At 42.6% G+C, this 21,150-nt stretch overlaps 1 protein-coding gene across 1 annotated transcript in view; it reads right to left on the bottom strand.

Moving 5' to 3' along the window:
* Positions 1-21,150, bottom strand: part of PIK3R6 (phosphoinositide-3-kinase, regulatory subunit 6) — a 66,088-nt gene that overhangs the window by 7,487 nt on the left and 37,451 nt on the right. The window contains exons 13-18 of the mRNA XM_006900522.1: positions 15,499-15,609; positions 12,719-12,809; positions 11,689-11,759; positions 11,142-11,232; positions 7,903-7,908; positions 6,763-6,875 (exon numbers count right to left, since the gene is read on the bottom strand). Coding sequence (XP_006900584.1) covers positions 6,763-6,875; positions 7,903-7,908; positions 11,142-11,232; positions 11,689-11,759; positions 12,719-12,809; positions 15,499-15,609 — 483 coding nt within the window. The remainder of the gene's footprint in view (positions 1-6,762; positions 6,876-7,902; positions 7,909-11,141; positions 11,233-11,688; positions 11,760-12,718; positions 12,810-15,498; positions 15,610-21,150) is intronic.

Genomic DNA, 21,150 nt, shown 5'->3' with positions numbered 1-21,150 from the left:
TATTTTCTGCAAGCTATGTTGTGTCATCTGCATAATGCAACTTTTTTATGTTTTTCTCCAATCTTGATGCCACCTTCTTCTTCATATAGTCCAGATTCTCAAATAATTTGCTTGACATACAAATTGAGTAGGCATTGAGAAAGAATACAACTCTGATGCACATATTTCCTGATTTTAAACCATTGGTCTATTTGGACAACAACTTCTTGGTCTGAGTTTTGTATGAGCATAATTAACTATTCTGGGATTCCTATTCTTTTCAATGTCATCTTTAATTTGTTATGATTTTCAAGTCAAATGCCTTTAGGTTTTCAATAAACCACATATAAACATCTTTCTGGTATTCTCTGCTTTCAGTGAAGATCTGACATTAGCATTGTATGACTGCAGCTTGAATATCTAGCAGTTCTGTATCAATGTATTGCTCCAGCCTTTTAAAAACAATCTTCAGCAAGATTTTACTTTCATGAGGTTTAAATGATATTGTTTAATAATTTCTACATTCTGTTGGCTCATTTATTTTGAGGGGGGAGATGGGAAGACATAGGGATGTTTTCAAGTAAGTTTAAGAAATAGGTCTCACTCGGACTTTATTATATCAAATCCAAACCCACTGCTGCCCTGTTGGCTCTGACATACAGTGACCATTCATGGGTTCTGAGACAGTAAATATCTACAAGAAGAGACTACATCTCTTTCTCTCTACAACCTGCTGTTAGATTCAAACTGCTAATCTTTAGGTTAGCAGCCCAATACATTATGAACTACACCACCAGGAGTCCTTGTTTTAGGTTGTTGCTGTTATGTGCCATTGAGTCACTTATAACTCATAGTGACTCTATGTACAACAGCTTTATACACCGCTCTATGCTGTGCCAATCTCATTGTCTCTTTTATTTTCTAAAAGAAGGTCCTTTGACCTTGGTAGAGGAGAAAAGCGAGCACCAAGCATAGGTCTACTGGCATTATGGAGCCAGACCGGGCAAAGGGACTGGGCTCTTAGCACTCCATAAGCAAACTTTCATATAGTCTTCTGTTTGGAGCATGGTACTTCCCTCCATAATTGTGTTCATTTTCTCACTCCTTTCCTCTTGTAATTCACCTCATAACAAGGAAGTGCATCTTTCTTTTTTTCTTTAGTGCCACTTTAATTAAACACAAAGACACCTAAATTCTGAAGCCACAATATTCAAGTCCAGAGAGATAGAGAAGTGGCAGTAGACAACATCAAAGAAGAAGAAGTTCAAGAATAATCATAAGAAATCTGAAAAGGCTTATGAACTGGAGGCACCAGCTTCCACTGATAACAGGGATGAGATGGCACCTGGAAGGGTGTGATTGCTTGAAAGTCAGTATGAGGAGCAGTTAGACACCTTGGTACCTACTTCTGCCCTGGAATGCATGAAAATTTGCTCACGGAGTGCTAAGAGCCCAGCCCCTCGGCCCAGCATGGCTCCATAATGCCAGCAGGCCTATGCTTGGTGCTCACCTCTCTCCTCTATCAAAGCTTGAGCCCAGAGGACCTTCTTCTGGAAAATAAAGGCTGTCCTAGAAAAGAGACTTACAGACGCTGACATTTAAGGTTCTCCCATGGAAAAGTCAGTTAGAATTTAACCACCCACCTTTGCCTTAGCTCTTTAGTGCCTCACTGTTAAGTTGACAGCAAAAATATTTGGAGCAAAGTGTCATGTGATCCAATCATTTGGAGTTCAGTACCTCACTCTGTTATTCTTTAGTTGTTGTATTTCCAAGTCCAGAATCTCCTTGTTTCTGTTTTCAGGTCTCTTTGGTAGATATTTGGGAACATCAGATATATGGAAACAGCATTAAGCACGCAAAATAAGTAAATAAATACAAGAGGAGTGAAAGAGCCAAACATGGAAACAGAAAGTAAGGATTCACAATAAATAGACACAAAGCAAGGGACAGAAAAATGTTTCGAATTATACTTAGCAATTTTGGACAGATAAGACACAGCATCTGTGAAGCAAGATTAGAATGCTATTAAATTGAACTGCCACCAGAAAGATGAAATAGGACCCAAATCTCACACCATACACTATTATCAACTCAAGGTGAATCAGAGACCTGGGAATAAAGCCCAAAACCATAATGGTTATAAGAAATAAACTAGGATCAAGCTTAGATGACCTAGTCTATGGTATAAAGAGACTGCAAAATATAGCCAGAAATGCACAATCTGTAGAGGATAAAACTGATGAATGGGACCTCCTAAAGATTAAATCCCTCTGCTCATCAAAAACATTTTCCAACAGAGTGAAAAGAAAACCTACTGACTGGGGAAAAAATTGGCAATACCATTTCAGACAAGGATTTCATATCAAAAGTTTATAGAACCCTACAGGACTTCACAAGAAAGAAATTGATAACCCAATTACAAAACGGGCAAAAAGCATGGAAAGACTTTTCACAGAGGAAGATATTCAAATGGTCAACAGACACATGAAGAAATGCTCAAAATCATGGACAATAAGAGAGATGCAAACCAAAACCATAAGGAGATACAATCTCACTCCAGTAGCAGAGTGGCAAAGTTTAACAAGACAGCAAGTAATAAATGTTGGAGAGGATGTGGAGAGATATGAACTCTTATATACTGTTGGTGGGATTGCAAAATGGTACAATTGCTTTGAAAGACAGTTTGGTGTTTCCTCAAAAAGCTGAACCTAGAAATTCCATATGGCCCAGCTATTCCACTGCTTGGAATATACACCGAGAACATTAGAACCAAGGCAGAAAAGGAGATGTGTACATCAATGTTCTTAGCAGCATTATTCACCATAGCAAGAACATGTTAACAGCCCAAATGTCCAACCACAATCAAGTGGATTGAGAATTTATGATACACTCACATGATGGAATACTATGCATCATGAAGGAGCAATGATTTTGTAAATCACTACCTAATTTGAGAGGGACTGGTGAGCATTATGCTAAGTGAACTAACTCAGTCTCAAAAGGATAAATACTGTATAAGACTGTTATTATAAAAATAGAAAGATAACTAGTAAAATGTGTATGAGGATCCAAGAGGTGAAGGGTAGGAGCAGAGGGATGAGGATGGGCAGGAGAATAATCATAGGGTCACAGAATTTGATGAATAGAGGGAGGAGAGGGTAAAGGAAATGGGCAAGATCTGGTGTGAAAAACAGTGTATATGAACTTTTTTTTTTTTGTATATGAACTTTTTAAGTAAACCAGTATAAAATAAAAATTTTATTTAAAAAATAATAGAATGCATTAAAAATAATTAGAAACAAACATTCTTGAAGGTTAGATATGAATTTGAAGACAATTTTCCCCAAATGGAGGGAAAGACAGAACAAGGAGAGAGAAAATGAAAATATACATATACTGTGAGAAATAAATGATACAGTTATAAACAGATGTGGCCACTATATAGTAAATAGTGAGGTATATTGAATGACATAAAAACATATTTAATGAAATACACAAGCGTTCATAGTTTATTTTTGCTCAAGAACATCAAGTTAAAGGCCAGTATGTGCCAGACTATAAATTATGTAAAAAATAAATAGAAATAAAGCTAGAGCTAACCAAAATGTCAGTAGTTGTCCTCTCCAGGTAGTTGAGATATGAGTGAATTGACTTCTTTGTGCACTTTTGTACTTCTCCAAATTGATCAACATACTTTTGTTGCTAGATTAAAATTACATTCTTAAGAGAGGGAGTAAAGAAATCACAGACATGTTGGAGAGGATGTGGCAAGATAGGAACTCTTCTACTTTGTTGGTGGGACTGTAAAATGGTACAACCACTCTAAAAGGTAGTTTGGCACTTCCTCGGAAAACTGAACATAGAAATTTCATATGACTCAGCTATTCACTGAGAAAATGAGAACTGAGGCACAAACTGAGACTTGTACACCAATTTTCATAGCAGCATTATTCACCATATCAAGAACATGGAAGCAGCCCAAATGCATAACCACAATGGAATGGATTGAGAAAGTATGGTACATCCACACAATGGAATACTATGCAGCACACAGAAGCAATGATGTTACTACCTAACATGGGAGGGACTAGAGAGCATTATGTTAAGTGAACTAACTCAGTCTCATAAAGACAAATATTGTATAGGACCACTATTGTAGAGCATGTACGAGGATCCAAGGGGAGGGAGGGAGGCCTTAAATATAGGGTTGCACCATTTGATGGGTGGCGGGAGGGATTGGTAAAGAAAAGGGGAAAGGTCCAATGTGATAAAAACAATGTCTATGAACTTTGTATGTAAAACAGTATAATTTTTTAAAAAATACTATTAATAGGAATTTAGGTTAAATAAATGGACAATATGCAGTACATAGACCCTAATGTAAAGACTAAAATGAATAGTTGGTGTTGGCAGGATGTGACCTTTCCACAATGGGTTGGGCTGTAGGGTAGATGGTAGTGAATGGAAGAGTCTTTGGTAAGGGACCAAAAATTTTTCTAGAGGAATCATAAAACAAGCTTGAGTGAGAAAGAACATAAAGAGATAAAGTGGTTTGTTGCTGTTATTGTTGTGTACTGTTGAGTTGGAACTGACCATCTGGTGTTTTTTCTGAGGCAGTTAATCACACAGGAGGAGAATGCTCATTTTTATCCCACAAAGTAGTAGTAGAGAGAATAGTTCTACCATTTGTCAGTTTGTTGTATTATAATAGCGCAGATACTGGTGTGATGCTTGTAGCTGTGCACGGGGATTTCAAACCCCAGCAGGGTCACCCATAACAGACAGATTTCTGTAGAGCTTCCAGACTAAGACAGATTAGCAAGAAAGTCCTTGCGATCAGCTTCTGAAATGTAACCAGAGAAAATGCCAAAGATCCTAAGAGATCAGGAACTAGTGTAATTTTGGAAGAAAGACACCCTAGGTTGGAAGGTACTTCAAACACACAATGGCTACAAAAGTGGGCTTGGGCATTCCCACGATGGTGCAACTAGCACAGGACCAGGTGATATTTTATTCTGGGTACACATGGGGTTGCTACAAGTCTAACAGCCAGCAGAGAGATATTTGCAACCTGGTAGAGTTACATATTTGTTTGTTTTTCAGGATAGAAAGATATCTGACTATGTAGGCTAAGAAGAAGGAAAAATAGAGAGAGAGAGAGACTAGAAGAAACCTGAAAACAGATGGAAAAGAGCCAGGAGGAGAGGGAAGAAGAAAGAGTTTTGAGTGATGCTGAGAGTCCAGTAGGGATGTGACACCATGATTTTGCTGTGGTCCAAATCTGAACAGATGTGGGTTTCCTTCAGAAGTACCCAGCCACCAAGGCATACAGTCTGAGTTGGTTTTGTGCACCATCGAGTCGGAACTGACCCAGAGCTGGCTCTGTGGCGGGTTTTCAGAGGCAGTTAATCACTCGGGAGGAGATGCCCAACTTTCTCCCTCAGAACAGCTGGTGGATTTGAACTGTGTGCCTGTGGTATTATAGCACAGCATCTGCTTGGTAGGGGTGCATGGGATTTCAAATGCCAGTGAGAACTTTATTCAAGGTATAAGCATGAGGCTCCAAGGTCAAGGTGATTGTTGTTATTTGAGGTCGAGTTGCCTGTGACTCATAGCGACCCTATGTACAACAGCCCTAACCCCTGCTCTATCCCTTGCCAATTTTATTGTCTCTGATACACCTACCCCAATTACCTCAATCACTGAATCAATCCATCTCATCTAGGGTCTTCCTCTCTTCTCCCTCCACCCTCCCAAGCATGACATCCCTTTCCAAGGACTGATCCCATCTTGCAACATGTCCAAAGTATGTCAGATGACACTTCAGAATCCTTGCCTCCAAGGAGCAGCGTGATTTAACCCTCTCCAGGATGAACTTGTTTGTTCTCCCAGCAGTCCACGGTATATTTGATATTCTTCTCCAGCACCACAGCTCAAAGGCATCAATTCTCTTTCCATCAGCCCTAGTAATTTTCCAGCTTTCTGATGCATAGCAAGTAATTGCAAAGACCATGGCCTGTGTCAGGCACACTTAAGTCTCCAGACTGACATTATTGCTCTTTAGCACTTTGGAGAGGTCTCTGACAGCAGACTTTCTCAATTAAATTTGTCTTTTAATTTCCTTGCTGTTGGTACCAAGAGTGTTGATTGTGGAGCCAAACAAACGAAAGCTGTTAACAGACTTAATCTCTTCACCATCTATCATGATGTTGCCAATAGGCCCAGTGGTGAGAACCAAGGCGATTAAGGAGGTGAAATCTAGAAACTGTCAGATTAAAAAATGGATGGATCTTCTGTAGGCAAGTAGTATGAAGAGTGAAGGGCAAAGGGCATGGTGAAGGACAATGAGGTTGAAAGAGCTGGTTGGATAGGGCCGAAAAGCTTTTGTTTAAGAGTCTGAATGTTGTATGGTGCGGGGGAATAAATGACATGACAGGATGGACATGCATTTTGTTGTCATCTGGTTATGTCTTAGGATGCTACCTTAGGACTTAGGCCAGTAGGTGGAGGGCAAGGCTCTTTCTAACTCAGAGTGGCTTACTCATGCTAGTTTAATATGTCAAACAGACTGATTGGAAAGGAGACTCTTTATGGGGAAAAACCCCTCAATTATGAATCATTAAGGGTTTTTAGGGGCATCTATTTCCATTGCAAAGATTCAGAAGTCATTCATTTTCCCTTTTCTGAGCCTTCTCCCGGTGTGTGTTTCTAGCAGCCTACCCCTGTTTACACACTGCCAGTTCCCATCTGACTGCCCCCTTTTCCAGTCTACTCAGGACTCACCGAGAAAGACCTTCCTGCTAAGTTGGACGATTTGACAACCTCTGTCACGCTGACGTTCAGGCATGTGTGGTCTGTAGCAGCAGGAGCAGCAGAGTGAGGGAAGTGGGTGGGCCCTGAAATTAGACAGACAAGATAAGGTTTGAACGGATCTCTAGGGAAGCAGAGAAGTGAGGGTTTCTAGGTTCCAAGAAGACCTTCAGGAAGAGATTGTGATACCCTCACCCCATCTCAATGCCCCTTCTACACTCTGCTCAGCCCCTCTTTCTGATTCTGCCTTGGTCCCAGTCAATGTGGATGATCTGGTTCCTCCAAGATCATCTCTCTTCCCTGGCTGTCACCAAGCTAAATGCCTACCTACCCCCATTCCTTCACCTCCTTTTGCTCGGTTGAACTTCCCCACAGCTCTTGGACACATTAAGAATGTAAAGAACATGCCAGGACTTACATCAAGGGGATGTGAGATGGTATTAGTCCCCACAAGTCGAGAGCGTTTCCCTGACTTTTGAATGATGTATATTGTCTCAAAGGTATGACGTTGTGCTGGCCCCCAGGCTAAAGAGGGACTTCCCTGCCTCACCTGTGAGGAAGGATATAGCAGCACCATGCTTGTTGTGAAAGATTATTGGAAAGAAAAACTCGGAGCAGGCATTTGACTTAAAGTCAGGTGGTAAGGGTGAAAGTTTTGTGAAGGAACTGTTGGTGTTGTTATGTACTGTCAAGTCACGTGTGACCCATAGCCACCCTATGTACAACAGCCCTAAACCTCACTCTGTCCCTTTTCAATCCTATTGTCTCCGACATGCCCATCCCCATTACCCCAGTGACTGAATCAATCCATCTCATCAAGGTTCTTCCTCTCCGGTGCTGTCCCTCCACCCTCCCAAGCATCGTATCCCTCTCCAAGGACTGGTCCCTCCTTGCAACATGTCCCAAGTATGTCAGACGAAGCTTCAGAATCCTTGACTCCAAGGAGCAGCCTGGCTTCACCCTCTCCAGGAAGAACTTGTTTGTTCTCCTAGCAGTCAATGGTATACTCAATATTCTTCTCCAGCATCACAAAGTAAAAGCTAATATTTATAGTTTATTATATATACACATAATACCTCATGTTGTTGTTGTTGTTATGTGCCGTCGAGTCACCTGCAACTCATAGCGACCCTATGTACAACAGCCCTAAACTCTGCTCTGTCCTGTGCCAATCGCACTGTCTCTGACACTCCCATCCCAATTATCCCAGTCACTGAATCAATCCACCTCATAGAGGGCCTTCCTCTCCTGCGCCGTCCTTCCACCCTCCCAAGCATGATGTCCCTCTCTAAGGACCGGTCTCTCCTCACAACATGTCCAAAGTAAGTTAGACGGAGCCTCAGAATCCTTGCCTCCAAGGAGCCACCCGGTTTAACCCTCTCCAGGACAAAAAAATAGTAGCTTTTAATATCTCCATTTTAGAAATTAGGAAATCGAAGAGTCACAATTAACTTGCCTACCATCACGTAGACAGACAGTTTCGCAAAGCTGGGACTTTCCCCCAGCCCACCTGGCTCTGGAATCAGCTCTCTTGACCCACTGATCTATAACCATCTCTGGGTTAAGAGTTATTCCCAAGACTAGAAGTTTCCTTTGTGACATTAAATATTTATCAGTTAAAATTGTCCTGGCTGTTATGGAGTTTCACACCATCCACAGACTCATCTTACCTGCTCAGGAATTGATAAAATCGGTAGCTGTCTTTTTAGTTTACCCTTTATGCCAAATATAAGATCATTTAGCAGCTGTGATGTCCAAAGAAGGACACACGTGCACTGTAGACAGAGAGGTGTCATCACGGGACTAATAAAGACCCCAAGAATTTCAGAGACAGAAGTCATTATTCTAGTTGGATGAGAGAGGGTGGAGCAGAGATGGCTTCCTCCCAGACATGCCAGCGTGGGTAATGTATTTCCATTTTTCATTTCTTCTAGGATATTCCAAAAGCATCCAGTTTTAGAAACATGTTCTTAGGAGGTGGAGTGTAAAATAGCACTTCTTTTATTCAACAAGTGTTTCTTGAACTCACCATTTCTTGGAAGGACAGAGTGGTGGACAAACAAGGTGCCTCCTGCTAGACTTGTATAAGCATCTATGAGCCGCATCCCTCTAGATTCATTTATTGGGATCTGGACTCACAGTGGGGCCATGGGACATAGTAATAACAATATGGACTCTTGTGTGAATCAGCATAGGTTTGAATCCCAGCTCTGACTCTTCTTTACGTTGTGATCTTAGAGGGTAAATTACTCTGTCATATTTTCCAATAGAAAGTTCCTGAGATGAATAATACTTATCTGCTAGGGATGTTTTTGCTGTTTGGTGCCACTGAATACAATCCATAGTGACCCTGTGAACAACAGATCTGAACCCTGTCCTATTCTCTGCCTTCCTAACACACCAGAGCTGATTGTGGCAGTCACTGTGTTAACCCACCTGGTTGAGGCTCTTCCTCTCCTTCATCAACACTCTGACTTTCTGGGCACCCTCTCCAAGGAATATTAGTTCCTAGTAACATGCCTGAAGTGTGTGAGGCAAAGCTGTATCATCTTTGCCTCCAAGCAGTGCTCTGGATCTACTTTCTTCAAGACATGTTTGTTTGTTCTTTTGGCAGTCCATGGGACATTCAGTGCTCTTCTCCAACACCACAGCTCAAAGACACGGCTAACCCATTAGGATTATTATGCTTAAATGAGTGAACAAATGAGTGGATAGAAAAACTGTGGTACAACCACACAATGGAATATTGTGCAACACTGAAAAACAATGAACTTTTAAAACACTACACAACATGGGTGATCCTGGAAGACATTATCCTGAGTGAAATACTTCAGTCATGAAAGGACAAATACTCCATAACACTGAACCTATTAAATAGGACTGAAGTAGGGGGTTGGGGGAGAATAGGAAAAAACTGGCTAGATAATGAACACTGCATTGGAACAGATGAGGGGAAGGACTGTCCAAAAGGAATATATGCTTATGCATTATATGTATGACAATTAACAATCCGGAACAAGAGGTGTGTTGCACGTGGACTTTGGAGGAAGAAGGGAGGAGGCAAGAAGAAAATGTGCAACAATAAATGAATGAATGAAAACTCAACCTCTGTAAATATTTATTAAAATTACAATTTTTTTTAAAAAGTGAATATGGTAAACATGGCTGGCACAGCTCCTGACCTCTGGGGACAGTGTGCAATGGGTATTAATCCATGCTCTCTTCCTTCTCATTATTCCAGGAGGCCAAAGATCACTAATCCAAATTCCCCAGGCCCAGCCAGATTGAAGTGCTCAGGTCACTTATGCCTTCTCTGAACTACAAAGTCTCTGCCCCACAGGAAGACATTCAAAATAAAACCGTTCAAGCAAAATGTAACCAAGTCTACGGGTCCGATTCAGAGGTGCAAAGCTGCCTACCACCCTTTCCTATAGCCCACACACCTGCCAATTTGTGTCTAACCTGAAGGCCCACAGAGAGGCCCTCCTTCCAATGGAGCCCTGCAGCTGGCCACATGACTAGATGGTAAACAAGCCGAGGTGGGGACCTGTTTTATCCCAGGCAATCACAGGCAGTGCTGAGCCCAACCTGGTTAGTGACCACAGTGAATGTAGAAGGCCACCTTCCCTGCTTCACCCGCCTGCCCCCTTTTTATTTTTTTTTTTCATTTTACACTGGTTTACTTACAAAGTTTACAAAATTCACATACATTGTTTTTCACACTAGATCCTTACCCTTTCCTTTAACCACCCCTCTCTCTATCCATCAAATTGTGTGAAACTATGATTAAGCGCCCCCTCCCTTGTACTCATTCTTCATAAAGGTCTTGTATGTTATTTGTCTTTATGAGACTGAATTAGTTCACTCCGCATAATGCTCTCCAGTCCCTCCCATGTTAGGGAGTAATTTACAAAATCATTGCTCCTTAGTGCTGTGTAATATTCCATTGTGTGAACGTACCATAACTACTCCTGTCCCTTCTTGTCCCTTCTATTAGGACTGCAGAGCCCTTTCCTTCCTCTCTCAGAAAGAATCCAGTCACAGGAAACAGCAGCTGTGCTTTTTCTCTGTCAAGGATGTGAAACTACCCTAACCCTCTTTTCCCAGGAATAGTTATCTGAGACCCCAGCCCTCTTCCCTGTCTTGTAGGAAGCATCTGTGAGCATACCCTTCCCCAAGTTCTTTATAAGAGAATATAAAAGCCCCCTCTAACTTTTAGTTGAGGCTGGTCTTTTGCTTGAGAGCCAGCCCAGTAGTTCTTCCTCAAGAAACTTTCTTGGCCTGAACTGGGTTCTGTCCTTCCTCAGCGACCTTACACCTTCTTTTCCTCTTCCCTCCTCCAGGCTCCTCACCTTCAGAGTCATTGGCTGGAATGGCCTTCAAGACCAGCCCAGTGGCTCGCAGAGAAACTGTGACCTCTCGTGTCCGGTGGCTGAGCAGGGCCTGGGGAAAGGGGCACAGGGACAGACGGGGTACTTAGCACTATGCCCCAGACATCCTCACAGCATCATCAGTATGCATCTCTTGTCCTTGCTTCCTGTCTTGCCCTGTGAGTCTTGTCTGTGTCCCTCAAGTCCACTAAGAGTTCAGCCAATACAGACTTAGAGTGGTCCTGGCCTCTTCATCCTTCCTGATCACAGCACTAAGTCTCCAGGAAAAGCACAGGCATCTGGACATCTAGTGAGATTTTGAGTGAGGGGCTATCTCTATTGATCCTTAATTCAGAAAACTTTCTTGCCTGTGCATAAGAACATCCCTTTCCCATCTATCTAACCCAGTGAAATGCTTCAGACAAGGAGGTGCCTCAAGAACAGGGCACGGCATAGCTTTGGCTCAGTTTCCCCCTGTTTCCACTCACAGCCTGTGCTGTCCACACCCATGCACAGGACCAACACTGACCTTCTGGTAGCAGATGGAGAGCTCGGCCCCTTGGCCCTCTGCCACACCTCGCTTCTTGGAGAGAAAACCATCTGCAGGAAGTTGGAAAAACAAACTCATTGCCATCAAGTTCTTTGCACCTCACAGGCCCTCACACGTGTGAGAGCAGAACTGTGCACCATGGGCTTCCTAGGCCTCTCTTGCCAGGCCTTTCTCCCTTGGTACTGCAACAGTCAGCCTTAGAGACGAGTGGCAAGAAACAGCACTGCAATCCTGAAGGCACATAGTTCAAATCCACCAGCTGCTCTGCAGGAGAAGGATGGGCAACCTCCTCTGGTGCGATTAACTGCCTCTGAAAACCCACTAAAGGGTTTGGGTTGGTTCCGACATGACAGCACACAATAGCAACAACAAGCTGAGCCTTAACAGGTGAATAAGAGTACACTAATCCTGGGAGGACATCAACTGCTCCACGGGGAGAAGGATAGGCAGTTTCCTCCCGTGTGATTTACTGCCTCAGAAAATCTGCTGGAGGATCAGCTATGGGTCAGTTCCGACTCAGCAGTACACAACAACAATCAACAACAGCCAGACATGCTAACCATTTGGGCCACCTAGGGAGAGGCTTGAGGCCCCACCTCTTGTATCCTGGCCTGGCCACCTCCCTGAGGGCTGCAGCTGAGCAGCGATTTGTCATGTTCTGTCTTCCCGGACAGAAGTCAGCACCTGCTTGCTTTCTGCCTAGGAGAGTCTAGGCAGCACACAAGGCCGCCCACGTATACAGCAGCGTGTAAAGTTAAGCAAGGGAGCCTATTGTCAGGCCAGCCATGGTAGCGGCAGTTGTTTGGTGTTGAGCAGGTTTCCCACTCTTTGCGACCCTGTGAACAACACATCTGACCTCATAGTGACCCTGTGAAACAGATCTTACCTCATAGCGACCCTGTGAACAACAGATCTGACCCTTGTCCCACAGTTGAGGTGTGTAAGAACTTTCTGCTATTGGCAGAAGCTAAGTCCAAGTGAGCTTTGAACACGGAAACCAGGTGCTCACCTTTGGGGAATCTGGAGTCCTGAACCTTCACCTTCAGCTCCGTGAGGAAAACGTCCTCAGCAGGGTCCTGGCTGCCATCGCTGAAGAAGATCTAGGGAGAAGGGAGAGGGGGCTTTGGAAGTGGACTCCTTAGGCCACAGGAAACTGGGGTCATCAAGAATGTAGAGGCAGCAAGAGTGTTCCACACCCATCCTAGATTCCCAGGTGAGTAAACTAATTGCATATAAACTTATATTACATATAAGTGCAATATAAGCAAGAGAATGAACTAATAACGAAGTGTCCACTACTGGTAGCCACTTCTGTGTAATGGATGTGTTGGGGTGGTGATGGCAGGTGAGCCAGGGATAAAATTCTTATAAGGTAGGAAGCAAGTGAAGTGTCTCACAGGCACTGGCAGGGGAGGAAAACATGGGGAGTAAGAGAAGAACCTAAACCAGCTGTAGTGTGCACCCAGGAGCCAGGAAGGGCAGGGCTGGTGAGAGGGGATCTGTCTTTGGAACAAGCCTGTGGAGATTGGGTGGGGTGTACTCAGAGGAGCCGAGAGGTGGTGCTGAGAAAGGGCAAAGCTATGTCAGAACATGACATAGCTGCCAAGGGATTTTTGAGGACACAGCTGCAAGAAATAGAAAAGTAGCCGTGAAAGCCAGGAGCTGGCCTGGGACTGACCTCTTGGCCTTGGCTTTCTACTGACCATTATCCATTTCATAGAAGGCCCAGCAGACAAGACCTCTCTGTGAAGAGGACAGATGAAGGCAATACCCAGACTGCTCTATAATCCTGCTTAGACAGAAATATTCACCTCGTGCAAATCTCCTCCTCCACCAGCCCTCCTAACCTGCAGCCATGAGTGCCTGCCGCTTCCTAATCCCTCATAGCTCCAGGCCCTCTTGTAAGGGCTCTTGAACTCTCCTGCCATCAGATTACACTCACTGCCTGAGAGCATCAATGCAGAGCAGAGTTCTGCTTTCTTAAACCTTCTACCAAATCACATGTGATCCCCTATCCTATATTAAATCCTTTCAAGAATCCTTGCTGTTGAGGATATACACAGCAAACCATACAAAAATTAAACAGTATCTCCACAAACCATTTCATGGCATTAATTATATTCTTCAAATTATGTTATCATCCTCACCCCTCTTTTCTAAGTTGTTCCTCTTCTACTAACATAAATGTACAGCTCCGTAAAGGAGTTGAGCTGCCATTCCAAAGGCAGACTGTTCAAATACACCAGCTACTCCTCGGGAGAAAGATGGACAATCAAACTACCCCCACAGAATTTACTGCCTCTGAAAACCCGTTGGACAATCAGCTATGGCTTGGTTCAGACTTGAGTAGATGTAACAACGACTATGACAAGGTTCCTATACTGTATTTTGGGAATCTTGTCAGGAGAGGCCAGTCCTTGGAAAAAGACATCATGCTGGGAAAGGTTGAGAGTTAGAAAAAGAGAGAATGACTCTCATCAAGATGGATTGAAGGAGGAGCTTGAGTGTATCAGAGAGGGTGAGGATCGTGCAAGACTGGGCAACGTTCAGCTCTATTGTTTATAGGGTCACTATGGGTTGTAGTTGACTTGAAAGCACCCAACAACCAACAACAACAACTGTTTCTATCTAATCTTCCAAGTTGCTATGTCAATTTGATCCAATATGCATAGTTTTAAAGAGAGTTCAATGCAGACTTCTTTAACTAGTTGAGCTAAGCTATCATTTGATTTTAAGAAGGTCTCAGGAGATATTTTTTAAATCTTTATTTTTTAACTTTCAATTTTAAATATAGTACCAGAGGGTTATCTACTGTTCATGGTTCAAGGAAGTCTGGAGACGTCCCCTCTCAAGCCTGTTGTGCTTACTCTCTGTAGGAAGATGGGTGGACACTGTGTCTTCTAGATAAGTAATTTTCTTTATTTTGGGTTATAAAGAGAGAATGAAAGGGAGGAACAAGGAGAGGGAATGACTAAAGGGGACAGGGTCAGGAAGAGGTTGTAGCAGACAGGACAAGGACACAGAGGGAGGGTCTACTAGAGAAGAGACTGTGGAGATGAGAATGGGTGTAGATGAATGCATTGGCATGCATGGGAAACTAACAACTCCAGATATTTTATGTGGAAAGGCCATTTGAGGAAAGTGAGGGCTTGAGGAAGTTGGTGAAGTTGGGACAACTGTTGTTTCAGGGGTAGAAGGAGTTTGTCAAGCAAGAATTGTGGACCCTGCTGAAGCTGGACACATCAAGTCCAACCAGACTCTTTATTTCCCAGGTGATGCTCAAAAGCCCAGGCTTCTCAATAGGTAGGGCACACTGGAGTACAATCTGAGGTTGAGTTTTACTGAGACGGGAGGGAGAGGGAAGCGACACAGATGGACACGAAGGATGAGGTGAGAGAGTGGTTCAGATGAGAATCTGCCTGGAAGAAAGGCTCAGGGGGTGATGTATGATGAGAAAAATGAAAGCTCTGTCTAAGAAGTTGAAGAGATGTGTGGTGGAAGAGCATAGAAGGAACAGGAGGTTATGAACAGAGACAAGATGAAGCAATTCCATGTCAACTGATTCCTGATTTCCAATCCTTTACATGGGATCAAGGGCTAAGCAGAATCTTCCACATAAAGATCTTATTCTCGCATTTGAGGTCTTAGAATGTAATGTTTGTCTGGTTCTTCCACAGATTAAGAATATCACAACCAAGAGTGTTGGGGAAAGTTTGCTCAGAACCAAGGCATTTCGGTTGCAGGGTATCTGGATCCAGCTGTCAGTATGGAGCCACGAGGGAAGCTTACCTTGACTTTATAGATCTGGAAATATATGGGTTGAGTGCCCATTCGAACATAGTAGGTGATGACATCTAGGATGAAGGGGTCCACAGTCCGAGATGTATCAAAAGAGGGGGGCTGTGGGTGAGGCAGAGAATATCTCAGTCACCTCAGAGTAAGTGAGAGGCATCATTTTCTTAATAGAGAAGCTCCAAAGCCCCCACTTAACCTCTGTGATACACTAACACACGTGGTCCTTCCATACACTTCAAGCTGTTTCAACCACAGCTTCTAATCCTCATTAAAATGTACTTGTCTAGTACATTCACGCCATGGAATATCACACAACACTGAAAAACAATGAATTTGTAAAATACTACACAACGTGATGAGTATGGATGACATTCTACCGAGTAAAACATCTGTCACAAAAGGACACATACTACATTAGATCGCTATTCTAAAAATAGGATGGACACAGGAGCAGCAGGTAGAACAGGAAAAGAGTGGACAGATAATGAAAGAGGTGAAGGGAAGGATAGTCTGAAAGGAAAGGATGATTAGATATTAAATATATGACAATTAATCTGGAACATGCATAGCAAAGTGACCTGGGAGAAAGAGAGGGAGGTAAACGTGTATCAAGGAGTGAGTGAAAACTCAACCTTTCTGTACACTTTCACTAAAATCACGATTTAAAAAAATATACTTATCTAAAGGCTCAATCTTCTCAAGAAGTCCAATTTAATTCCACAAATCCTGAACACCTGCACATGTGAGACACTCTGCTAGGTGCTTGGAGGAGAAGAGATGCTTGAAAGTATAATCAGCAAGGAAAGACGTTGACTGGGCTAGGTTCTAGACTCAGTGACCTTGAACAAACTACTCGACTTTTGAAAGCCTGTGTTTTCTTCTAAGGAAAATGAGAGGTTGAGCCAGATGGTATGACAACTCTTTCAGTTCTGGTGGTATTAGAATCTATTAATAAACTAATTAATGTTTGCATGTTATCAGGAAAAGACTGGTACCATGTCTACTAGGTCTTCCCCAACTCCATATGGTTATCAAGAATAACAGGGCATCTAAATAGAATCTTATAAGAGTTGAAAAGAAGTTTTGAGTTTATCTCATCTAATTCATGTCCAGTCCAATAAAAGCCCCTCTGACCCTCATATGACCAACTGAAATATTGTTCCCTTCAAAAAGGTCATGCTGACATTAGTTATGCTAAGAATGTTGTCATCATTCAAATGCTTCAAATCTTTTCTTGTGGAAACTGTTTTTGGAGTAAGTTTTAGGCCACATAAATGATTGATTACAAAGGGAAGGAGAGGCAATAAAGTAAAAATCCTACACACAACCTGGCTGGGGAAAATGGCTCCAACATAGAAGCGCAAATGAGGTTGGTATTCAACGTTCTTCGTACAACAGCTTCCAGGGTCTGAGGAGAACTATTTTAATATCCAGCCCAGATATCTGTCATGTTTATACAGACACATTTTCAGGTAGCCAAGTCAGTTAATATGCTAATACCTTCATCTGAACAGAAAATATAAGAAGACATCCACTAAGCAACCAATAAAGTAAATTAAGAGCTTAGTAAGATATGAAAGAAGTGACATTGCAATCCCAAAGGCATATGGTTCTTCGAATTCACCACTTGTTACTTGGGAAAAGCATAAACAATCTCCTCCTGTGAGATTTATTGCCTCTGAAAACTCGCTGGAGGTTCAGCTATGAGTTTATTTTGACTCCATAGTCCACAACAACAACAACAACGAATACAAAAGAGAAAAGATATCATTCACAAGAGTAACAAGGGAAAATCAGACATAAAATCCAATTTACAAAGAAATGCAGCAAAGCATATGATGGAAAGTGTACAGCTGTCCTAAGGGATATATATACAAAGACTTTAATAAATGAAAAGTTATACCATGCTCCCAGGGGTTACTTAATATGCTAAAAACTCTAATTTCCAGAAGCCAATCTAAATTCCAATGGTATTACCCTACTAATATAGACTCAATTCTGGCTTCTGAGCAACCTCTGGGCTTCTGAGGCTGCATATCTTTACAGGAGGAAATTGCCCATCTCCTGCTTGGCAGCGGGTGGATTTGATCCGCTGACTTTTTGGTTACCAGCCAATACATTATGCAATCTGCCTCTGTTGTTATGTGCTGTTGAGTTGGAAAAGACTCATAGCTGACCCCAAAGTGGGATTTCTGAGATTGTAAATGATACAGGAGGAAGCTGCCCATCTTTCTCCTACAGAACATATAGTGGACTCAAACCACATACCTTTGTGTTGGCAGAGCAATTCCTTACCGTTGGACCACCAGAGCTACAGTATGCCACTAGCTCTCCTCATGTGAGTAAACAACTATGAAAAGAAAATTCCCCAACTTGTGAAGGACATACTAGAGCTTGTTTCAAAAGATAAACAAGTGTCTCTTGGAAAGTCTTGATAAATGGATGAAATGAAAACATAAATGCATTCATTTGTACAGGAATTAACTGATCAATGAAAAAAGTAAAAATTTAGAATCAAGCACATATAAGAATTTATTAAATTTTAAAAGTGACATTTCAAATTGATGGGACAGGATGGCTTATGCAATAAATAGCATGAGGACAACTGGCTAAACATTTGGAAAACCTAAAATTATACCCTAAACACAATTTAATAGCTAAAAGCAAAACCAACAACTCATCGCCGCTGAGTGAGAACTGACTCACAGATGACCCACAAGGAGGTTTTCAGAAATCATAAATTGCAGGGGAGAAGACTGCAGATCTTGATCCCAAGGAACAGCTGGTAGATTTCAACTGCTTGCCTTTGGGGTGGCAGCACAACTCTTTACCTGCTCAACCACCAGAGCACTATTTAATAGCAAGTGGTTTAATTATTTAAATGTAAAAATGGAAACAATAGCTGCACTGCAATCCCAGAGGTACATGGTTCAAATCCCCCAGATGCTCTGCTGGAGAAGGAGGGGCAAACTCCTCCTGTACCAGTCAGATCCGATTTGATGGTACACACAAAAAAATAGTAAAATAAAAAATTTTAAAAGTGGAAACAATAAAAGTGTGAGACTATAATGCCAGTGAATATTTTGCTAAAACTGAAGAGGACCTCATGCACTTGCTGCAGAGGGTCAGTGACTGCAGCCTTCAGTATGAATTGAGGCTCAATGTCAAGAAGACAAAGATTCTCACCACTGGACCAATTGGTAGCATCAGGATGGATGGTGAAGAGATTGAGATTGTTCACAGCTTCAGTTTGCTCGGTTCCACGGTCAACACTCTTGGCACCAGTAGCCAGGAAATAAAAAAACGTATTGCAATGGGAAAGTCTGCTGTTAGGGACCTCACTAAAGTACTCAAGAGCAACGGTGTCTCTCTGGAGACTAAGGTGTGCCTGATACAGGCCATGGTCTTTGCAATCACTTGTTATGCATCAGAGAGTTGAACAATGACTAGGGAAGACAGAAGGAGAAATTGTATCTTTGAGCTGTGATGCTGGAGAAGAGTATTGAATGTACCATGGACTTCCAAGAAAACAAACAGATTCATCCTGGAGAGGGTTAAACCAGGCTACTCCTTGGAGGCAAGGATTCTGGGGCTTTGTCTGACATACTTTGGACATGTTATCAGGAGGGACAGGTCCTTGGAGAGGGACATTATGCTTGGGAGGGTGGAGGGACAGCGCAGGAGGGGAAGACCCTCTATGAGGTGGATTGATTCGGTGATTGGGGTAATCAGGATGGGTGTGTCAGAGGCAGTGTGATTGGCACAGGATAGAGCAGAGTTTAGGGCTGTTGTACATAGGGTCGCTATGAGTCACAAAAGACTCGACAGCACATAACAACAACGTGGAAAAGGCCTTTGAAAGGTGGAAACCATCAGGAATAGAAGAGTGCTAATAGGAATGCGTGTTTCAAAATCAGGTAAAGAGTGCATCAGGGATTCATCCTGTCCCCATACCTTTTCAATCTCTATGCAGAACACAGATCATTAGGTAAGCAGGGCTTTGTGAGGAGAAATGTGGCATCAAGATTGGAGGAAGACTCATCAACAACCTACGATATGCAGATGACACAACCTTGATTGTTGAAACTGAAGAAGACCTGAAGCACTGGCAGCAGAAGGTCAAGACAATAGTCTTCAATATGGATTGAAGCTCAACATCAAGAAGACAAAGATTCTCACCACTGGGCCAATTGGCAGAACCATGATAGATGGAGAAAAGATTGAGGTTGTTAACAATTACAGCTTGCTTAGCTCCACAATCAACACTCTTAACACCAGCAGTCAAGAAACCAAAAGATGAATTGCATTGGGAAAATCTGTTGTCCTGAACCTCTTCAGAGTGCTGAAAAGCAATGGTTTCAGTCTAGAGATTAAGGTGCACCTAATCCAGGCCATAGTTTTCTCAATTACTTCTTATGTTTCAGAGAGCTGCACAATGACTAAGGATGACAGAAGAAGAATCTATGCCTTCGAGTTGTGGTGCTAGAGAAGAGTCTTGAACATACCATGGACCTTCAAGAAAACAATAAGTCTGTCTTGGAGAGGGTGAAACCAAGTTTCTCCTTGGAGGCAAGGATTTGGAAGCTCCGTCTCACTTACTTTGGGCACGTGGCCAGGAGGGACCAATTCTTGGAAAAGACATCATGCTCAGAAGGGCAAAGGGACAGCACAAGAAAGGAAGACCCCGGATGAGATGGAATGATAAAGTAACTGGGGCAATGGCAGTTGGTGTGTCAGAATCAGTGAGACTGGCTCAGGACAGGGAAAGGTTCAGTGCTGCTGTACATAGGGTTGCTATGGGTTGCAGGCAACTCGACAGTACATAACATAACAACAATCAGAATAAATTAGAAGGCACCTAAAAACACCAATAACAGATTAGACTAAATAAAAATATTAAAGTATTAGAAATATTACAATTTAAAAAGACATTATTGACAAAACTGAAAAGCAAACGACAAAGTGGAAAAACATCAGCAAGAAATGTGGCAGCACAAAGGGTAAGATTTTTCTTAACACATAAAGGCCCTTTTCAAATCAGGCGAGGAGAAGCTTATTCCTCGTCTAATTGCTGGCGATTTGGGGTGGTTACTATGGCTTGTGGTTACAAGAATGCCCTGCTGACATGAAATACTTAGCGTGGACAAACGCTTAGATGTAAAGATTTTTTAGCAGCTGCTGCGATCCGCCAACTGGAGGGCCCTTAATGAGGCCTGGAGTGCGAGGACATGGACAGTTAGTTACTGCTGCGGCCCCTGAGTTTCTAGGAAGCTCCAGTCCACAGTGACCTCATGTGGTCGACAGTAAGGAAAGGCATGGGTCAGGGCTGGATCTTTTCACCATACTTGTTTATTCTGTGTGGCGAGCAGAGGTGGAGGGTTAGAGAAAGAGAAAAAGACTCTCAACAAGATAGATTGACACTGGCTGTAAAAATGGGCTGGAGCATATTAGAGAATGTGAGAAGGAAGCAGGACAGATCTCCTGTTCTGAGCCATAATGGACTCAATGGCACCTCACAACAATGCAGGAGAAAGATCAGGATTGGAGAAAGACTAAAAATATGCAGAGAATGCAAACTTGCTTGTTAAAAACAAAGTCTTAAAGCAGAGAGAGAGAGAGAGAGAGAGAGAGAGAGAGAGAGAGAGA

Source organism: Elephantulus edwardii, unplaced genomic scaffold (genome assembly GCF_000299155.1).
Source record: "Elephantulus edwardii isolate Elephantulus edwardi_28Jun2011 unplaced genomic scaffold, EleEdw1.0 scaffold00286, whole genome shotgun sequence".
In the NCBI taxonomy this organism is placed as follows: Eukaryota; Metazoa; Chordata; class Mammalia; order Macroscelidea; family Macroscelididae; genus Elephantulus; species Elephantulus edwardii.
The sequence above is the reverse complement of the archived record's forward strand: the minus strand, read 5'-3'. Positions and strand labels throughout refer to the sequence as shown.